General features: G+C 39.8%; 1 protein-coding gene across 3 annotated transcripts in view; it reads left to right on the top strand.

Annotated features, from left to right (window-relative positions):
* igf1rb (insulin-like growth factor 1b receptor) overlaps positions 1-22,295 on the top strand; it is a 63,797-nt gene that overhangs the window by 33,934 nt on the left and 7,568 nt on the right. For 2 of the 3 annotated variants that reach the window (XM_005447690.4, XM_005447689.4), the window contains exons 4-19: positions 10,420-10,726; positions 11,075-11,211; positions 12,256-12,400; positions 13,406-13,614; positions 13,866-13,992; positions 14,537-14,772; positions 16,224-16,391; positions 16,500-16,704; positions 17,967-18,271; positions 18,377-18,510; positions 19,378-19,537; positions 19,678-19,777; positions 20,674-20,744; positions 21,382-21,611; positions 21,750-21,857; positions 22,064-22,226. In XM_005447690.4, coding sequence (XP_005447747.1) covers positions 10,420-10,726; positions 11,075-11,211; positions 12,256-12,400; positions 13,406-13,614; positions 13,866-13,992; positions 14,537-14,772; positions 16,224-16,391; positions 16,500-16,704; positions 17,967-18,271; positions 18,377-18,510; positions 19,378-19,537; positions 19,678-19,777; positions 20,674-20,744; positions 21,382-21,611; positions 21,750-21,857; positions 22,064-22,226 — 2,805 coding nt within the window. The remainder of the gene's footprint in view (positions 1-10,419; positions 10,727-11,074; positions 11,212-12,255; positions 12,401-13,405; positions 13,615-13,865; positions 13,993-14,536; positions 14,773-16,223; positions 16,392-16,499; positions 16,705-17,966; positions 18,272-18,376; positions 18,511-19,377; positions 19,538-19,677; positions 19,778-20,673; positions 20,745-21,381; positions 21,612-21,749; positions 21,858-22,063; positions 22,227-22,295) is intronic. The other variant, XM_013276852.3, reaches the window with a different exon arrangement.

Below are 22,295 nucleotides of genomic sequence, written 5' to 3'. Positions count from 1 at the left end.
ACACAGTATGTTTATTTACACAAGGATAACACCTCTGTGAAAAAATGTAACAGGTTGTAATTGTATGTAGCCCGTTTACTATAATAATATAAAAAGCTAGTGTTCTGTCGATATAGACAGATGTTGGTTTTCTCAGTTTCATAGCTCAAACAGTCCATGCGTAGACTCAGAGTTGACCCTGAAATATTTTCTCCTTCCCACAAAGTTAACTGTTGATCAATATTTAGCTCCATGTCCAACATACACATCTTAGTTTCACTCATGAAGGCAGATTGCTGAACACACCCCAGCACACAAGCGTAAATGCAAATGACATTGTCCACTACAACACTGAGTCTCCAGGGATTTAAAAAAATACTCAAAATTAACTGTCTTGGACTTCACCTGGTTTGGTAGTAGGGCCACAACTGGAACCTGCAGCAGGTGGAGAACTGCCAGCTGTAGTCTAAGAGGATGAAATAAAGTTTAAGATTTACTGGAGAAGCTTCTGGTTATATTGCCCAATTATTTATTTGTTAAAACTTGCTTTGCAATAAAAAAACATTTTACCGAGAAGAACCTAGAAGAGCTAGCTTTGATAATTCATTTAACCGACCGTTTGAACATCTGTGTAGATGTGCAGTTATACACATGCCTGATTTTACATGCATACATGTAATACAGCTTGTGCACAAGCATTCTAGTCTGATTCTTTAAAAACGTTCTCTCTCTCTCTAGTGACCATCACAAACAGGTTTTACAAAGAAATGGTAGTGTTCACAGGATGTGTGCATTATGATTAATGGGAGAGCTGTGTTGCGTGTGCACATTGATAGGCTAGACCTGTAGAATGGTCATTAGACACTAGAAATGTCTAGTGTCTAAAAGTAACATTCAAAACTATGGAAAATATGGAGGTAGCTGTTTTTAAAAGAGATTGGGGGGGAAAAATAAATGCTGCTGTAATCACTTTCCAGAGGTCAGCAGTCCTGCCTTGAACGAAAATAAATAGTCATCCTTGTATCTAATAAGCCTTCAAAGTGGGCCTCCTGCTTGGTATTTCATCTTCTCACCAGTGCATCTTGCAGGTGTTTTTATCATAGCTACACAAAACAAATGTTTAGCTCTTTATTTTGACCCATTTCTCTAACCTGTACCACCACCCACACGGGCAAAGTAGACACTTAATGCAATGTATTCTTCTCAGTAGAGTCTTGACAGATGTGTGTGAATCCACTCTTGTTGAGAGTGTGAATTAGAAAGAGAATCCAGTTTAGCCTTTTATCGCTAACAGGAATAATGATCTCTTAGAGTTTTGCTTTCAAACACACTGTAATTATCAACAGGAAGCTTCAGACCACACATCTCCAGTGGGGGACTCCTCTCACTAGGAGGAGCGAGGGAGGAGGAAGAAATCCAGCATGTCGTCTGATATTCCTGTTCCTGGGCAAATTAAAGCTCCTGATCTGTGTGTACTTAGAGCGAATGGTGTCGTTAAAGGAACTTGGAAATGTTATTCTTCATTTTGAGTGAATACGTTTTTCACGAAAGAGCCAACAGAGCCAAATTCTATTTAGGTTTTAAATGAATCAAATATCTGCCATTTGATTTCATGATGTCATAATACTCCATCAATTTATACATTTTATTACCATTTTACATGGTATTCTGTCAAAGTTGGTTTAGTTTTTTAAGATTTTTTTTAAGCTTTTTTATTTTGTAATACTGCATTTTATCAACATATTCTGCTTTGTTGAAGGTATGTTTAATAGACTTTGTGACAGTAGCCAAACATTTTCCCATTTTTTGGATAAACAAAGTTCATCAGATCTTATCTTCAGCTAAAGCAATATCTCCATTTTTGTTTAGATTTGTACAAAATTTTAATATATTTTTCTGTTTATATTTTAAGCCTTGGGTTTTTCCAAAGTCTTCCTGGTAATGTTTTGGATAAACTTGTGTAAAAAACAAACTGATTGTATACTGTACCTTCACTTCAGCTCTCGTCTTTGTGGCAGAAATGTTCTCAAGATTGCTCTACAGAGTTGCACAACTAAAACATTTCTAGGAACTCTAACTCCATTGATGGTTAATGGATGTCGGCAGCCCAAACACAAACACAGCTGTTAAGGTCAATAGCGTGCTCTGTCTTCATTGTTTTCTCTATGGCACTAAGCACTTTTTGAACAGCCTGTTTGTCGGACTGAACTCACAGGCAGGTTGTCACATGTGTTGGAGGTCTCTTGTACTTGACCACTGGGCGGCTAGTTGTGATGTCTGTTATCTACGTGGAGACTCAAAAGATGAGCACAATAGTGGCCAGCCATGTAGAGCTGTGAATGGGCTGAATGAATCAAGACCCTTGTTCTTGCTTTTGTAGACACCACACACAGATTTTTGACTGGCTGGTTTTCTGAATGACTGATTCACTGACTGAACCTTTACACTGACAGTCTGTCTGGCCAGTACAGAATATGCTTTGTATGAGACTGGAAACACAGCGAGATTGTTGTGTTTTCTGTACATCATCAAGTTCTTCCCAAGAAGAGCTTCCCAATTCAGCCTGAGTGCTGGAACACACTGGGAGGCCATGGAGTGTGTGAACTTGAGAAAAAGGGCGGGGATGCTTCCACGCTCACTGGATTCACACAGCTTGCACGGACACCAAACCTAAAAAATGGGGAAAACAGTAAGTGTGGAAATATCTGTTGCCTCAGTTTCTCAGTGGCCACTTTGAAAGCCACACACAACAGCTTCAGAGTTTTGCATTTGGTTATACTTAATGTATTGGTCAAGGTGGCTTGGTAATTGTTAAATATCTATAAAGAACAAGTAACACATTCACCTAAAGCAGGAAAAACATACAGAAAAAAATGGTGTGTCAGATGAGGGATTTGAATAAAAGCATTTTATTTCCAGTGTAATTGTTAAAAGATATTCATTATACCATTAAGGTCATTTGCCATTGATGACAACATAACAATTTAGTTTTCAGTATTCCTAATTTAGTATTTTAACTAATAAAAATAAACAGGTAAAAGTCTGTTTTCCCAAACGAAGATAGCATAACCTACAGAACAAACCTACAAATTTTATGTTTCATCTGCATCAAGCAACTATTTTCATCAATATGTCCAAGCTGTATGAAAGTGGTTGGAATTGTGAGCAGTTGGAAAGAGGCATTGTTTGTTTTGTTTTTTTAGCATTTCTGTTCTGGAATCTTGATTTGAAGAATATCTTACCGAGTGCCACTTTACTAAATGAAATAGTGGTGAGTTGAGCCATACTGTGTGTGTGTGCATGTAAAGACAGTTGAAATGGTCTAACAATAGCTAAGATAGTGACCTAATTCAATCAGTATCCAAATGGTGTTTGAGTCTGGTTGGTGGTTGCCAGGTTACACTGACAGATGGATTGAAATTGTAGTGTGTGGATTGTGTGTGTAGACTCTGTTTCATAGACAATCTGGCAACTTGGGTACCATTATGAACATGAGAAGCTTACTGATGCATGCATCCTTAACATTCATAATAAAGTTTGAGGTCAGATGGTCTTAAAATATTGGGAAAATCCAGGAGTGTTAGCAGGCATGCACAACAAGATATGTAAAATGAAGTACGGTTTGATCCTCTGGTTTTTACTGGTAGTGAAGTAGAGGGGTAGAGGCAAAAATCCAGACATTTTCCCGCCATTAGGGTGGTGGTGTGAGTTTCCCAGCCTGCCTTCCCACTGGGCTGGTATTTCTGTTTCCCTGGAAGCGCTGTATTGGCTTTTTGACACACAACAAGTGATCTTTCTCCCACAGCCAGAATGCTCTATAATGACGGAGTGGAAAAGGTAAACTATTTCCCCGAATGGACATTAACAACTATACAACTGCCTACAACAACTTTTGACATCCCATCACTTAACTCTCAATTACCCCCAACAAACAAGCCAACAAACAAACTAATCCTTACTGGTTAATGGGAATATGAAGCACAACCTGTTCCCATGCAAATGCTGTGATAACAACGAGAACCACCTTTGCCAGCAATCAGCATGTTTTGATCAAACTGTTAATTCATTGTTTTTGCAGTTTTATTCCTTTCAGCTGCACTTCCATGATAATTTACATGATTTTATTAACCAGCTTGTTTTCTGAGGTTAGGCAAAATGCTGACATCACTTAAATACAGCCCAGTACAGCAAGCTACACACACACACACACACACTCTCTACACACACAGACACATGCGCACACACACAAAATCTGCTGTGTCTGGTAACTTTCCACAGTAAGATATATGTAGCACACAGTCAGAACAGCTGGCTAATGAGGATTCAACCAGATTACCACACAGCGAACATATACTTGACTTTTCTTTATTCCTTGGTCACCAAGAACTCAAGTGCTTGTTTTAATAGTCTGCTAAATGTTTAGAGTAGATCACCAACATTGCATTCAGGTAAAAAAACAACAACAAAAAAACTAAGTAAAATCAGATTTAGATCTTCTCTGGCTCATTTGACTGAAGAGCTCAGGCGACAGCAAGATATCTGTCATCCAACAGTGCACAATTCGCAAGAAAGGCTACTTGGTGTGTGGTATTTTTCATTTTTTTATTTTTTTATTTTTTTGTCAGTCTTGTACACAATAATCATTAGATGAACCAAAATTGAATTTTGCTCAGAGTCAAGGTCATGTTTGTTGTTCTCAGTGGATTTTAACTCTCATTAATTTGTGCAACATAACTAACCAATGACAAGAAAACTTGTCACCTTTTTTCTGTACTTCCCACCTTACAATAATTGTTTTGGCTTGTTTTGGTTCTGCATTAACTACTACATCACTGATGTTTTGGGCTGGTGTTAATGTTGTATAGAAAAAAGATAAATAAGTAAAACAAATTTTAATGCTTAAAAATGGTAAGGGATTTTTAAAGATTAATTTAATTGCTCTGGTGATCTGAAACGCAAATTGCTTCACGCAAGATAGCGGGACATTTTATTTATTTATTCAGTTATTTATTTTTCCTCTCTCTCGTTTTGATTTACTGACCAACTCCTGTTGTTTGGGTGAGTGGGTCCCAAGAAAGCTGCCCCTCTCAGCCTGTTGTTTCTGGACAGCCACATTTAGAAAAATTGTAATACAGGTGATCCTTTTAGTTTTCAAAATGGTTGCCTGCTTGTGATGTGTTTAGAGGACATCTATAAATTGTAGCTGAAAAACTTTCATTTCCTCATCTGTTAATTTGTGGTGTGTAGATTACGCACATAATGCTGCGTGTGTATGTGTCTGTGTGTGTGGAAAAGATGCAATATACATCTTCAATTCGATCTTAAATTCCTTCCTTCTCCACTTCACCCCTTCACTTCTTCACATACTCTGTACCTGCTCCCATCTCTTCCTCCTCCTGCAGTTTGTCTTTCTCTTTCCTTTATACTTTCTCTTTTTCATTCTCTTCCTGTTTCCATTTCCTTGCCTTGTGCTGCAGCGCTGCATCAACCTGTCTCTAAAAGTGTAGTAAGGGGGATAGAAAGTGGGAAGCTTTATGTTGCAGATGTCCAGCTGAATGCTGATCTGCACTACTGTATGCACCCACTGACCTCTCCACCTCCCTCCACCCTTCACTGGTCAGTCAGGGAGTTGTGTTCAGGGGTTTGCATGCAAAGAGCTCCAGCTTGAGTCAAACTTTAAGCAGAGACTCTCTCTCCTTTTCACCCAACCCTCAGTGGACCTCAGGCTGTACATTATCGCATTTCAAAATTACACCTTTCCAGCTCACATCACCCTATTGTAAGAGGTCAGAGGGCAAGATGGAGTTTTGGGGGACTGGCATGGGCTGTGAGCAGAGAAAGAACATTTTGTGCCTGTGAAATGCAGCACTCGTTTCCTCCTGCTGAGCACAAACAGCCTGCTGAATGGTTGGTGGGACCACACAGTCTGAAGGTTCTGATTGGCTTTTGTGTCAGTTGGGAGATGGGCTAGAAGGTCATCTCATGGTCACTGCCCAATCGGGGAAAGACAGCAGATTTCAGGAACTTCCTGTGTCACCCAGGAGTAAATGACCAAAAAGAAAAATTAGCCAGTGATACTTACTACAAATGGATTCTGTAGTTGATGTTTGATTTGAAGTTAACATTAGAATTAGGAATTTACTAGGCAAGTGTACTGGAAGGTTTCTGTATTTAGATGGTGTCAGTATTGAATATTTGGTCATGCAGGCTTTGCAAAATGTACAAACGGTAGTAGTTTTAAGGGTGAAACTCATAATCACGAAACTGAACAACAAATAGTTGGCAGCTTTTGCAAGTTGTAGGTCAGTGTGTTGATTTTTTGTTTTGTTTTGTTTCTGTCTCTCATTTCTTATTCTGTAAACAAAAATAAATGCGATGTTCATGTTTAAACGTGTTGAAAACCAAGCAGCAACATCTGGAACTGAAAAATGAAGCAAATGCAGAATTGCAGTTCCTCCAGTGACCACTTGATGCTGGCTCCAAAAGTGAGTCACAGTCATAGACTATTACGGTAAAATATCCGACTTTCTAATAAAAATAAGCAGGTTTTCACCCTGGAACGAAACTTATTTACAGCCTGGTGATCATCTGCAGGCCCGCAACACCATGGAATACTTGTATATGCTTGGTGTAGTGATTAATGCATTTGCTTTACAAGCAAAGCAGCTCTGGTTAGATTCTGGGAGGAGAAACGAGCCTCAGGAGGTTACAAGCTAGTGTATTCCTAGTGAACGTCCCAAGCTTGGATAAATGGAAGATTTATGTCAAGAAGAGCATCATGCGTAAAGTCTGTGTCAAATCAAATATGCCGGACCATCTGCTTTAACGACCCCTACCTTTACTGTAGAAACACCTAATACTCTTTATCTAATACATCATATTAGTCTACTGTGCCTCTTAACTGCTTTTATACATACAAATAAACAGCTTGATCTAATACGGTTTTAAATTTTCATGTGATAACCGTCCAGTTATTTTGATTAAGGAAGACTGACTCTTTTATCGTTGCATTTAAACAAGGTAATCTAAGATTCAGTGCTCTTTGCCTGTGTATGTATAAGGTACTTCCTTTCTGAACGTGGTAAACAAATTCTCCAGTGTCTCCCTCCTCTCTCCTGCTGTGTGCAGAGCTGCCGGTCTTTCAGTGCCCCCACACTTTTGGATATTTTATTATTAATCCTCTATTTATCCGGGCAAAATCTCATTGAGATTCAAATCTCTGGCAACATGGCAGTGAAAGTTAAAACACAAACAACACGTAACAACATAACAATTAAAAACAAATACAATAGTCCATACAAACAAGTGAGTACAAACATGTGAAAAATATACAATAGCTGATCATTAAGAGTGACATTTTTAGTCAGTGTGACTGTTTTTAGAGTTATTCTCTCGTTCCTTTAAGATGGATAAACTCCCACATAATAACCATTTGTGAATCACTGTAACTGTCACTATAACAGGTGGATAGCAATACATGAACATACAACAATGGTGTGTAATGCACCTATACACTTTACGAAGGCACCTTATTTACCAGTGTTGGCTCTTTGGCCTAAAATGCTAACAGTTGAGGCTTTAAAACAGGACTTCACAAACCAATAGGTGGTGCCAGAGTGGATGTAATGTCACAGTTGATATCTAGTTTTGGTGCCAAACATCAGAGCAAAAAAAACAAAAACAAAAAAAAAGGTAAAGTGAATTGATTGGTTGATCATCTAAAAAACAGCTATTTTGTCAATTATTATGGCACTCTGGCTTTCCTGCTTTAATATGATTAAAAACAAACTGTACCGGTTGATTTTCTCTTTCCTGAATACCTTTGCTTTTCTTTCCGCTACTTACACTTAAAGCGCCAGCTGAGAAAATCAAAAGCAGATTAACAATTAATAAATACAGCTGTTTGGGTATGCTTTTCTAAGTTCCTGCTTTTTAGTGTCTTAGGGTTGTTCAGAAATCGTATGAATGCAGCATTAACCCCTGAACCAAGCGCAAACTTCCTAATCTTTATTCTTTAACCTCAAACATAAACAGATTGAACAGATGGTTTTAACTTTTCTTTTGTGTTTTAGTCTGTGCTATCGTCCACTAACATCGGTCTTGTAATGCTTTATACTGCGTGTCCAGGTCTTTCAATATAATATAACAAGTCTCTGTGGATAAATCATTGAAATATAAATAAAGGGAAGTAGCCATACGCAACTGCTCTGGCCTGTTGTCTTTGGTTTGTTTGACAGAGTTGGTGGAGGCAGCATGTTGAAACGTGTTCCAGTGTTTTATCGCTCAGCATTCTATAAACAACACATCATTTCTTATAACTTTGTGTTGTTTGGTGCTGGTTTAAACAGCCTCTGGCTAACCTATGTGGATGACACAATCAAAATTACAGTTTCTTTGGCTTCAGAAATCACTGTCCCTTTGTTTATGCCTCAAAGGACACACAACCAAATAATTTCAAGCAGGATTTACAGTGTTTCCATAGCAGTTAGTGTTTGTTTCTGTGGCAGACACGTTACTGTTTAGAGTCAGTTTGAGCCAATCAGCTTATGTCTCTGTACTGTCATGTTGAAGCAGTGAGCTGCCGACAGTAAAGGTGGGTTAAAGGCTGCTGCTGCTCAGCTGCATGATGGTGATGGTGAAAGGTATGTGTCAGCTAGTCAAATAAGCTGCCTTGGTGTTTTGTTGTCTATCACGCTTCATTTAAATCCCCCCGCAGCAGAGACAAAGGCCATGACGAGGTGTGGCTGCTCTCTATATGTATGTCAATATGGTGTTTTTCTTCTGGAACTCCTCAGTCACTTTTTCCTGTCATCAGTTACAATATCCTCTTATTTAGAGGAACACCACAGCAACTGGACGAGTTATTTGTAGCTCTGTTGGCTGGAAAATCCGGAGTGGATCAGGGATGAAAGCACAGCTGAAAGCACCTTTTTAGAATTCTATAATTATAATTATTCTGTAATTTAAAGAATACTACTACTACCACGACTACTTCCTTTGGCTGCTCCTTAAAGGTTCGCCACAGTGGATCGTCTGTCTCAATCTTACCCTATCCCTAGTGTCCTCCTCTGTCACCCCAACTTATCTGATATGGAAATCTTGTTCTTCGTAATCTGTGTGTTTGATTTGGCAAAGATTTTACAGTAGATGCTCTTCCTCACACAACAATCCCCATTTTTCCAAGATCGAGACATGCATTAAGAGTACACTGGCTTGTGGCTCCCCATGGTTGGGTTGCCTTTTATAATAGTAAGACTAAGAAAACAAAAATTCAAATGTGGTTGGTTGGATATGAAGCAGCTTGCATGAATACTTCATGTGTGGCTCTTGGTGTATTTAAAAGCTTTAATCTGGGCGGGTGTGCATGCATGCATTGTCAGTCATTCACTGGTAAATGCAAATCATTTGTTCAGAAACGAAGCCAGTAGTGTCATAACAGAGGCATGTTCGCACTGATGGCTGTCTGGTTATATTTATGTGTTGTGGTTTTAGGTTCACTGCAAGCTCTGTTTGGTTGTTAAATATGGATTTGCATCAGTGGGAATACATCAGTGTTGTTGTTTGCTCCAAATTTTAACTTGTTTGTAGTGGTATTAAGGGCGAAATATTACATTTTGAATGGTGTGATGGCAGAATATTAAATAAAAATATTTTGAAAAGTCCAAATTAAAACATAGAGGATATTGGTCTTTTGCGGTAGCTGCTCCTAAATGGTGGAACACACTCCCCCTTCATATCTGGAGTTATTTTAGAAGTCATTTAAAAAACAATTTTTAATTTTTTACTTTTCTTCTTCTGCTTCTTCTTCTGCTGCTGCTTCTGTTTCTTCTTCTTCCTCACAATTGTTTAAGAAGTTTATGTTTGCTTGTTTGCTTCATGTTGATTAAAAGATTTATGTTGTTCTTTAAGTGTGCCAGGTAAATAATAATGGCACATGGCACTCTACGATTGTGCTAAAACCTGGAAATTTAAAAAACTTTTTTGGTCTGCCTTCAGGGTGAGATTATCTTTCCTGCTGCAGCAAACCTACATGTGCATCATAATCTTCTGTGCAAAACAATCACATAGGAAACGTATAAAGGAGCAGTTAAATCTGCAGTCATCTTTACTAAATGACCACAATAGAACATGTTATCAACTAAACTCTGGGTTGGCTGTTGGAACCTCAGCCTCTCCATAGGCCGGAGTGTCATTGAGCAAGATGATGGGATAGCCCAGCAGCACTGCCATCATGTATTTGAGTTTGTGTAGATAGGTGTATGAGAAACACTGAAAAGTGCTTTGAATTCTTGTAAAGCAGAAAATCAATTTTAAGTACAGGCCATGTACCTAAAAATTGTCATGTTCTGATGTTTTGTTTTGTTTTGTTTTTTATTGTTCATTATTTTTTGGGGGAAAATTGTCTGGCTAAAATACCCCCCTTTCTTTCTGTCTCCCCAGTGGGGTGCCCAGAGAAGTGTGCACAGCGAGCGTGCACAGCAGACGGCGAGTGCTGCCACCCTCAGTGTCTGGGCAGCTGCACAGTCCCCGATAGTGACACAGCATGTACTGCATGTGTGCATTACTATTACCAAGGCCGCTGCATGGCTGACTGCCCCCCAGGCACCTACAAGTTCGAGGGCTGGAGCTGCATCAGTGCCGAGCTTTGCTCCAAAGCCCAATTTACCGACCTTGACAGATACGTTATCCATGGAGGAGAGTGCATGCCTGAATGTCCATCTGGGTACACACGCGCTGCACCAAACAGGTGAGCTGCCGTTCAACCTGAATGTACCGTGGTTTAACACCCTACCTATTGTTGCTTTGCTAATATTGAATTTAGTTCAATTCTTACTGTTAGCTTAGAGACAGCCAGCCATCATAGTCTCTGTATGGCCTTCAAAATAGTGAAGGCCGTTAAGCATGCCGAGGAATTTCATCTAGACATGCTTTGGCTGCTTCTGTGAAATGTTGACGTCAAATCTTTCAGGGACAGAAATTTAAAAAAAAGAAAGGGAAAAAAACAACAACGCTAAACCAGTTTGGCAAATAGATGTCTGTCAGGAATGACGCTGTACCTTCACTGTCTCCTGCCTTTCTCTCTGTCTGTCTCCAGTATGTTTTGCACAGCTTGTGATGGTCTGTGTGATAAAGTATGTGATGGGAAGGTCATCGACTCCATGACTGCTGCTCAGTCTCTCAAAGGCTGCACTGTTATCAAAGGCAACCTGCAAATCAACATCCGCAGAGGCCGTAAGTACTGCGGTGTAACACAGCAATACGACTGTTAATACTCGCATTTCTTTGTGAGGGAGGCCTGAGGAGTTTCTCAGCTGGTGTAGAACATTATAAAGATCTGTTATATTCACACTGTTAAATCAGACACAAAATGAAGTTATCACAGATTTTGCTACTTGAGAAAGTCACATGAGAACTCAACAATTTGAATATATTTCATTGTCCATTCAGGAAAGCTATCCTCATGGATTGCAACAGTTTAAAAATGGTTCTATAATAACATTATTTTACAGTAACAAGGTAATTCCCAGTTCAAAATAATCCTTATTTGTCTCCTCTTGGGCCTTTGTGCAGCCTGTGATTTAATCTACTGACTGAAACAACCTGGTTCAGTTTCCCTGTCCCTACCTTTAAGCTACCTTTGCTCTTATTGGCTTCCCTTCATAAATAGAAGGTTTGTAAATAGTAGGTGGGTGGAGCTTTTGTGCTCACAGCCAGAGCTCTCAGGGTTTAACCCATATGAAAAATGCTGGCACACTCCAAAGCTGTTTTAAACTTTAAACAAAGAAAAATAGCCAGGTTTGTTTTTTGTAAGCGGGGCTTAATGTTTTCAAACTTAATGCATTTATGATTATCATACGGCCAGAAATGACAGGAAAATGTTGATACCTCTGTTAATTAGGTTCTACAGACCTTCTGCATGAAACACACTTGTTTAGTTATATGTCTGAAGGTACATTTTGTTCCAGGAATAAGTCCTGGCCATGTGCCTAAGATAAACATATTACATATATCTGCTTACTTTCACACAGTATAGAGTCAACAGTCTGAAATGGAGCATTTAGCCCATTTTAGTCTGAGTTTTCACTCATGGTGATTGCTTGTACACATGCTGAAATTTTAGCAATGTTTAAAAATTAGCATCCATCATTGTAACAGGATATATATGACAGGAAATGTGTAAAATGATAATAAGTCCTGTTTAAGCCAGCAATGAAATACTAAAGGGTAAAATGCATCAATAGATAAATGAATGTGTTTGTGACGGTCCGTCTTTAGATAACATGGTGGCAGAGCTGGAAAGTTTCACAGGTCTGATCCAAAGGGTGACTGGTTACGTACGGATCATACACTCGCACACACTGAGCTCCCTTGCATTCCTTCGGAGCCTGAGATACATCGATGGAGAAAACCTCCATGAAGAGTAAGAACGCACACACTTCTCTACATGGGTAAACATACAGCCAAGGTTTTAATCTCAATGCCTTACAGTGGAGATGGATGTTTGTGCATTGTGACACTCTGAGCTCATTTCTTCTCATGTACTTTTCTCAAGGATTCACCTTAATATTAATTAGTTCTATTCATTTATTCAATTCTGTTTTATTAGTTTAGTGCCATTTCACAGTAAACATCGCCTCAAGGTGCTTTATAGTGTAAGGTAAAGGTAAAAGACCCCATAGAGAAAAAACAAAGCGGTTCTCTCTCTCATTTTACTTTTGAAAACTCTAGGAACCACAAAAAATTAGTGCTCAATAAACACAACTCTTGAGTAACTACATTTTTAGCTAATATATAAGAATGATATGATCCAACATCCTCAAGAATCTTTAGTGAAAAAACTTGAACAAGTGCAGTTGTTTGTTTGTGAATGAGGTATAACCTCCAAAAGTCCCAGGAAAGGTTCTCTCAGGGTCATTGAGAGGCCTTCGGTTCCCTCCTCCATCTGTTTGTGTTCACAGGAATCTTACTGTCCCAAGGCCCACATTACAGTCATTCCTTGATGTCTGGGTGTTACCCAGAGAATCATAAAAAAATCTCCTCTCCAGCACACAAAAAAATGTCAGCCCCTGGTTAATCGGATTTGCCAGGTGATTTTTATCCTGCTGTCAAGCAGTCCCTCTGCTGTCTAACTGGGTCATTAAACCTCCAGCTAGAAGAGAGATCTACCGAGAAGAGTAAAATAGCTACATTTTGTTCAATTAGCATAGCTTCCCTTAATAGACAAGTCACTAGTGGATATGTTGTGTGGTTTTCCATTACGTGCTGAAAATAAGGCCTTAACCTTGGTGGGAAAGTTGGCTGTCAGCCTAGCATGAATCACTATACACACAATACACTCATAGATAAACATACACGAATGAATGTAGAACGAAGCAGCATATTGATGACTGTAATCCATTCATCTCCTCCTCTTTCTGCCCTCTAGCATGTATGCCTTCTCTGCATTCGACAACCAACAGTTACAGTATCTTTGGGACTGGAAGCAGCACAATCTGACCATCAAAACAGGAAAGCTGTTCTTCAGAGCCAACCCGAAGCTATGCATGTCCGAGATCCGCAAAATGTGGAACAAAACAGGCATCCAGGCCCGCTTTGATGAGAGTGATTTCCGAAACAACGGCGACAGAGCCAGCTGTAAGGGTCAAAATGAGCTTCAGTTTGAAAACCACAAACATTTAAATTGCTATGTCCAGTTCATGTGCTGGAGGTACTCTAGTTTACTAGCAGTTTGCAAACACCTCTTTTGAGCGTGATGCTGTTCTGCTTCTTATGTCAGTATTTACTGCACCACTCTGTCAACACTGCTAATTGCTGCATATTAATGCACACATACTGAAGCACTTTTTTTTTTTTTTTTTTTTTTTAACTCCTTGCTCCCTCCATAGGTGAAAGCACTATTCTGAAATTTAAGTCTAACAGCACCAGCAGCACAAGGATCAAGCTGACATGGCAGCGCTACCGGCCCCCTGACTACAGAGACCTCATCAGCTTCATTGTCTACTACAAGGAAGCGTATGTTTTTTGTTTATTTTATCTGCAGGCTGAGTGTTACTGAGCTGAATCTTAATCCCACCACTTTATCAGCCAACATGTTTTAAGTTAACTGTCAGAGGTTAGGTTCCAGAAACATTAACAGGACTTTAAATACAGGAAATTTTTCTTTAATCAAGTTTCTATGTTAACTTGGTACGTAGTTTCACAAATGTCCAGAGAATCAGCAATAGGAAATCTCACTTAATGGTTTTCCAGCCACAACTATCGGGCGAATATTAGGAGCTGAGCTTAAGTGGACATTTAAGTGTTAAATCGTTGCAGAAGAATGAGGGGAAAAACTGATGCAAAGACATGATGTATTAAAAATGGTGAGCCAGGCAACAAACAAATACAGCAAAGTAAAAACCACGATGGAAATGTGGTCTTTCTATCTGTGTTAACTATTATTTTGAGGAAGATGAGATTTTTGTGTTTTGCTGACATTTTTCAGTTGTGTAATAAAAAAACACATGAATTAAATAGATGTACACTAATAAATTAATAATTCACCCTTTTCTTCTAGGCCCTACCAGAACATCACAGAGTTTGAGGGACAGGATGGCTGTGGCTCCAACAGCTGGAACATGGTGGATGTGGAGCTGAGGCCTGACAAGGAGTCAGATCCTGGAGTTCTTCTGTCCAACCTGAAGCCGTGGACACAGTATGCTGTCTTTGTTAAAGCTATCACACTCACAGTGGAGGATAGACACATGCCAGGAGCCAAGAGCAAGGTGGTCTACATCCGCACCAGCCCCTCAGGTAAACACCACAACAGCACAGATCAAAAGTTACAGTCTCTTACAGTCTGTACTTTCTTCTCTCTGAAAGTGGAGAAAGTACTTGTTTTTGTTCGTCAGAATAACCAGGGAGTTAAAGAGCAAAATTGTTGTTTGACTAAGCCACCACTAAATATCCCCAAGTAATTTGAAGTCTCTGCCTTTGTTTTCATTCAACATAAGCAGCTGAAATGGGAAGGAAATTGAAAGAAAATTACATTTATGTAGCACTTTTCTGGTGTTACTGACTTCTCAGTTCTAGACACTGCAAACCCCATTTTCACCCACACGTTCATATACTGCTTTATTCTTCGGTATGTTATCTATTTCAAAACCATCAGTCCAGGGCAGTGTACACCCTGGACAGGTCACCAGTCCATCCCAAGGCCAGCACAGAGTGACACACAACCATTCATAGCTACGATCAATTTAGAATCGCCAATTTAACACGCACGTCTCTGGACTGTGGGCCAGAATATGCAGGGAGAACCAGCATACGCACAGGGAACACAAGCAAACAGCACAATCTAACCAGGAAGCTTCTTGCCATGAGGCAAACGTGCAAACCACAACTGTGCCGTTTAACCCAACCCAAAAATAAAGTTTCATCATTTGGTTTTAGTGCCAAAGCTAATCGTAAACTAGTCAGTCAAAAAAACAAAACAAAACATATTTACCTTGTCCATATCTTTAGTTGCAGCATTGCAGGTATCCTGCTGTGGCCATGTTTTCACCACCACTGCATTGTAGCTTTCTCTGTGTTGTTCGACTCCCCTCTATCGTTCGGTCTAAACAATCCCAGAGGGGCATTACTGTATCCCCACCAATGCATAGCATTGTTTTCAGCTGGCTTTCTGGCCTTACTGTTTGGCTGTTGCCAAACTGTCACTGACCTCTGGTGGTTTGAATTAGCAACTGCATTATTTCCCTTATTAGTTTAACAAAAGTAGCTATGATTTGATTTGATTTGATATACCTTTATTAGTCCCACAAGGGGAAATTTCATGTTTCATGTTACTGAAAATCATATCCTTGGAGTATATTTTTATACTAAATGGTTTGGTATACCTTAAAACCATCGTACAGCATATGCTTAGTTGCTACTTGTTTTGCAAATAGAAGTGGGTTATTTCTCTGTCAGAATTAAAGCATTTCTGGATTTTATCCAAACATACTGTAAGGAGATGGAGAGGAAGACTGTTTGAAATAAACACAGCTGCAAGTCAAAGAGATGGAGAAAATCTGATTTAAACAAACTGTAATATACTGCAATAATTAGATGAAATGGAAGGCTGCTTTAAATAAGTCCAGCTGCAGTGTAAAGACATAGCAGCACTGTGATGTCAGAGGATCACATCTGCACTGGCAGCCTGAAGGAGAAAAGAGTTTACTCAAAAATTGTTAGAAATCAGTTTATGTCTCCGTCCTTCTCAGCACCCTCCATGCCGCAGGATGTGCGAGCGTACTCCAACTCATCCACTCAACTGGTGGTACGCTGGTCACCCCCTGTCTCAGCGAACGGGAACCACACGTACTACTTGGTAAGATGGCAGCAGCAAGCGGAAGACCGAGAGCTGTATCAGCACAATTATTGCTCCAAAGGTACACACACACACACACACACACACACAGGCACAAACTTCCATTCCCACCACTGCTGCTAATAATTAAGTCACAAACGGACTACAAATCTTTTTCTTTCTCCTGCAGAGTTGAAGATTCCCATTAGGATCGCTGCCATAGGGGTGGGAGACCAGGAAGAGGAGACAAAGCCGACTAAACTAAATCCCGATGGGGCAGGTAAAGGCTGTTGTCCCTGCCCCAAATCAGTGGAAGACCTGGAGGCTGAAGCTGCTGACGCCTCTTACCGAAAAGTCTTTGAAAACTTCCTGCACAACTCCATTTTCACACCAAGGTGAATAACCCAAGATCGTTATTTCTCCATGTGGCACAGCCGTTGTGTAGCTACGGCAACATTTAACTTGATTTTTACCCCTATGTGAACTAACCAAATATCTATGCATGCACAATTTGAGTAATTTTTCAGGTTAGCAAAACAGAGATCGGTTTCTTCCTTCGGTCTTTAGTCATTATACAATATAATTATGCATAGCAGTTACGAGAACATAGCCTAATGAGGAGTGATAATTCAGTCTTTATTTTTTTAATCTTTCTTGCAATTTCCCTACAAATGCATTTACTTTTTCTTTATTTCCCTAAATAGTGGCTCAGCTTCTGTTTGATTTGGATAGAGATAGGAAGTCACCCTGCTGCATTGGACTCTGGACATCTGCATCACATTATTTCTTTATGTCTCAACACACATGTGCAAGTCCATTGGGAATAATTAGTTCTTGGTGTGTTTTGCCAGGCCAGAATAAAGGGATTTGTGTACTTCCATCTAAAGATAAACATCAAGTGTCATCATATATTCTGCATTTACTTTTGAGCTTACCTTTAACAGATGTGTGCAAACCAACATGAATGGGACAGTATCTGTAAACTCTGCTGATGTGATCATTACACACCTACCAGAGTCTTTTACGGATTGGCTGGAACTGTTTAACTAGAATTAGCCAAAGAAAACATTTCTTTCTTGGTGTTAGAAGAAATATAATTGAGGATAAATTGTCAAAAGCTCTTTAAAAGTGGTCCACATTTCATTCTGGTTGAGACAAAACCATGGCAATAACATTGTCTGGTATTCCATCCAATGAAATATTATGAAATAAAGGCACATGGGGGAAACTACTTGGTAATTTCTTGTTGCTCGGCTGTGTTAGTGGGTCTGATATATCACATTTTGGCACATACTGTGTGCTTTGATGTAAAAGTTTAGTAACTAGAAAATTAACTGAGCTGTTCAGTAATTCTGTTTACAGTGTTCTTATCATGCCTCATCCGAACTGCTGAACCAAAAGCCAAATGGCAACAAAAACAAAGCAGATCACTTAAAACGTCAAGTTTGAGCAAAGTATTCCAGTAACTCTGGAATCAGCACAAAACTAAAGAGCTAAGAAGTGAACAACAAAGGAGATAGACAGGTTTCACCGCCTTGTGGTTTACCAGTGTTTCACATCCTGCTCCAAAGTATGAAAAATTGGCTTGTTGGGCTTAATGTCACTTAAAACACACCTGTTTCACACTTATAATTTCTCCTCTGACTCTACTTTTCAGGCCAGCAGATCGTCGCCGCAGAGATCTGTTTGGCATCGCCAACTCTACTCACTCCCGCCGCAACCAGCTGCACAGCAACAGTAGCACTGCCCCTCCTCTTCAAGCCGCTGGCAACAACAGCACCCCCGAACAGGATCCGGCAGACCAAGAATTTGAATTCATTGAGCAATCAGTGACAGAACGTGAGCTGCAGATCTCTGGCTTGCAGCCTTTTACGGTTTACCGCATCGATGTTCATGCGTGCAATCGACAGGTCGTACGTTGCAGCGCAGCGGAGTTCGTCTTTTCCAGAACCAAGCCTGCAGGTCAGCAATTTGTTTTGAAACATTACAGGCAGCTGGGATACACATGACCAAGCTGTGATTTCTTTGATACCCATTGTAATTAAACTCTGGCTGTGGTTTTTCCAGAAAAGGCCGATGACATCCCGGGTCCAGTGACCTGGGAAGGCCATGAGGACTGGGTGTTTCTGCGTTGGCCCACGCCGCCTCGTCCCAACGGACTTATCCTCATGTATGAGATCAAGTTTAAACTGGGTGCTGAGGTAGGACAAACTGCCTTTGATTTCAGTAAATTCAATAGTTTATTCAAAATTCTTTTTGCTCGTAGATCATCTTCTCCTCTGTATGAAGTGATTAATCTGAAGTAATAGTTATAATACTGATAAATTTTAAGACTGGCAGGAAGTTCAGAAAGTATATTGAATCATAAAGGACAGATGCTAATAGCAAACAAAAAACAAAAGAAAAACAAAAAAGGGATGTGACATAAAAGCAAGTCTATAAAATGAGCTTTAAAGAAGAGATTTTTATGTTACCCAGTCTGACTGTCTGCCAGTCATTTAGCTAGAGCCATTTCACATTTGCAAGTATCAAAGTCAACGCCATAATCTCTCATTTTCCCTTTAATGAAAAACAAATGATCACTATTTCTTTAGTCTTCACTGCAGAACAAGTTTAACAAGTAGGTTAAACAAAATTTCACTTTAACCTAATGCTCTGAAAATGTTGGGAAGTCAGTTCTGACACACAGAATGTGATGCAGAAGTGTGCTCATGTTAAAATGTGCTCATTTTAAATGCAGAACAGATTGAACCAACAAACAGGAGTGAAGTTTTAGAAACGCCATAAAAACAGTGGCAGCACTGGGTCTCAGAAGTACATGTTAACCAATCAAATACGCCACTGACCAGACATGAGACTTATTATTTATTCATCTTGAGGCAGAATGGGTCTGGCACCCTAAACCCTGTCCTTACTATTTATTGCACAGTACAAATTAAAAACAGCAGGCCCTTGGATGTTTGATTTGGATTTAGTAAAACTTACTCCATAATAAGCTCTCTTTTCTGTGTGTGTGTGTGTGTGTGTGTGTGTGTGTGTGTGTGTGTGTGTGTGTGTGTGTGTGTCAGACTGAGAAGCATGAATGTGTATCTGGTCAAATGTATCGGGCCCAGCGTGGCGTTCGGCTGTCCAACCTCAGTCCAGGAAACTACTCAGTCAGAGTGAGAGCCACGTCTCTGGCTGGCAATGGCTCCTGGACACAAACTGTGGATCTGTATGTGGCTGAACGTAAGTAAGACGCATGCTGTCATGCATCATTAGAGTTGATTGCACCATTTTTAAAAAAAAATGTTGTGCCTTTTTGTTTTCTAACAACTGAATGACGTCAAAACTACTAATGATATTAATCAAACTGTTCGACCCAGCAGGATATGAAAATATCTTCTACGCAATGATCTTTGTTCCCATCTCCATCATCATCTTCATCTGCCTTCTGATTGGAGTGATGGTTGTCCTCAACAGGAAAAGGTTTGTGTACAAGAAGTGTTTCATCACCTATGAAAGATCTATCCTGAGAAAGAGAATGCCATACTTTTCCCGAAAGAAACGCGACCCTGTATCAGGAAAAAAAAACAAAATGAAAGGCATATGGGCATGTACTTTTCTTCCTTTTTCTTCCCCAAAATAAACACTTAAACAACGTACTAATGGGTGGTGTGGTCACACTGTGATCCACAGTCACTGAACCAACACACTAACCAAAGCAAAAATGCTTTTGCCAATTGTAGTCCATAAAACTAAGTGGCAAATAAAGCTAGAATTCCATCTGTTACGTGATTGGCACCCTGTTGTATGTGGGGTTGTAATATTTAGTGTTTATGTTGAAATACCAAAATTACCCTGAAGAGAACTGAAGATCATAAATTTGCATGATTTGAACTCAAAACAACCTGAAGTAATATGAAGTAATGATTCTCCAGAAGAAATTAGCAACACCTGTCATACTATAATAGGCCCTGAAGTCAAATCAATCTTTTTTCTTTTTTTCTGAGCCAGCCACAGTAGGTTTTCAAGTTGAAATACTACAACATTTGTTTTCACACATGCACTGCAACAACCTCTCTAGTCCTTATCTGACAGAGTTTGTAAATCAGTCAGTCTTTAACCTGTCCATTCCTTAGTACAAAGATCAAGTGCTAGAGAGCTGTGCATTGCTGCCTCCTGCTCTATCCAGGCACTGCTATGCTTAACAAATGTCGAGTATATCTGGGAGTGAAAATGCATCTGAAGCAAAAGTTCACTTGTGTCAACAGCCAATGTTGCATTTTGCTAGTATTCTTTGTAAAATAAAAATTTGATGTGCATGATTATACCTTATGCACGCTCCCTGTTCTGTGTCTGTAAACCATTTTTGTTTTTGTCAGGAACAGTGATCGGCTCGGAAATGGAGTTCTGTACGCTTCAGTGAACCCAGAGTACTTCAGTGCAGCAGAAAGTGAGTGATTTCTGAATGTGAAAAAAGGAAGTAGTAAAAATCATCCATGTTGGTGCAAAGGTCTATATTTAAGAAGTAAAGTGAGGCCCTTACTTTACAGCCCTGTTCATTTTAGGTCAGAGATCACAACAACAGTTAAGCATTCGCATCCATTCAGTGGCCTTTAGTTGAAAAACAAAACATATGATAAGTACCTGTGATCAGCACTGCTGAGATGGAAATCTTGGTTATTAATAAGACTGCCTCAGCCATCATACACCTACAGGAATTTGGGTTTAAATCACATTTATAACCTATGCACATGGATAATAATAATGTTGGATCAGGGAGCAAAGTCAGACATTGCAGCCAGTTTCTTTCTAAATTTATCGCTAATTTAATGCCATGAAAATATATTACACTTGTACAACAATCACAATCGACCAGAAAACAACTGCAGTAATAACTAATAATTTGTCAGCTGGACTCTCTCCACTAGAGTGAGGCTAGCTAATGTGTTGTTGCAAAATTAAATCTTTACATCACTATCTCTCTGTCTGCTTTGTTAAATAGCTAACACTGGATGTGGATAGGCAGCACACATCAGAAAGTAATCACACTTCATTTTACTAATATAGAAATGCCTTTGTCTGTGCAGTGTATGTACCAGATGAGTGGGAAGTGGCACGGGAGAAGATCACCTTGAGCCGGGAGCTTGGCCAAGGGTCATTCGGGATGGTGTACGAAGGCATAGCCAAAGGTGTGGTCAAAGACGAACCAGAGACGCGTGTTGCCATTAAGACTGTTAATGAGTCGGCCAGCATGAGAGAGCGGATCGAGTTCCTCAATGAAGCCTCCGTCATGAAGGAGTTCAATTGTCATCATGTGGTATGTGCTCACATAAATTCAGATCTTACAGAGAAATCAGGGTAGTTCATATTTTCTGTCTAGTTAAGAAGAAATGGCCACATGGTTACATCAGTTCCCTTTGTTGCCAGTGTTTGAGTCATCCTATGTTTGTTGCAGGTTCGCCTCCTGGGAGTGGTCTCTCAGGGCCAGCCCACCCTGGTTATCATGGAACTGATGACCCGAGGAGATCTAAAAAGTTACTTGCGCTCCTTGCGACCCAAAGAGGTAGTGAATTGTCGTCATACTGATGCGCAGAAAATGAGTACTCAATAAAAACAAAGCTAAATATTTCATCTGTAGGGTTTTTTTGCATGATAATAACTTAATTGTATCTCTATCAGTGTAATGCAATGTTGTAATTAAGTGCAGTGAGAGAGTATCACCTGTGGGTCAGATTATTCATGTTTGCTTGTTCGCTTTCGTGTCTCCAGCAACAGTGGTCCAGCCTATCTCTCCCTCCTCTGAAGAAGATGCTTCAGATGGCAGGGCAGATTGCTGATGGCATGGCTTACCTCAACGCCAACAAGTTTGTCCACCGAGATCTGGCAGCCAGGAACTGCATGGTAGCCGAAGACTTTACTGTTAAGATCGGAGGTAAAGGATGAGTCTGGGTTCACTGTCATGTCATGTTAACTGATTCGGACCAGAGTAAACAAACCATAG

Source organism: Oreochromis niloticus, linkage group LG1 (genome assembly GCF_001858045.2).
Source record: "Oreochromis niloticus isolate F11D_XX linkage group LG1, O_niloticus_UMD_NMBU, whole genome shotgun sequence".
Taxonomy (NCBI): domain Eukaryota; kingdom Metazoa; phylum Chordata; class Actinopteri; order Cichliformes; family Cichlidae; genus Oreochromis; species Oreochromis niloticus.
The sequence above is the reverse complement of the archived record's forward strand: the minus strand, read 5'-3'. Positions and strand labels throughout refer to the sequence as shown.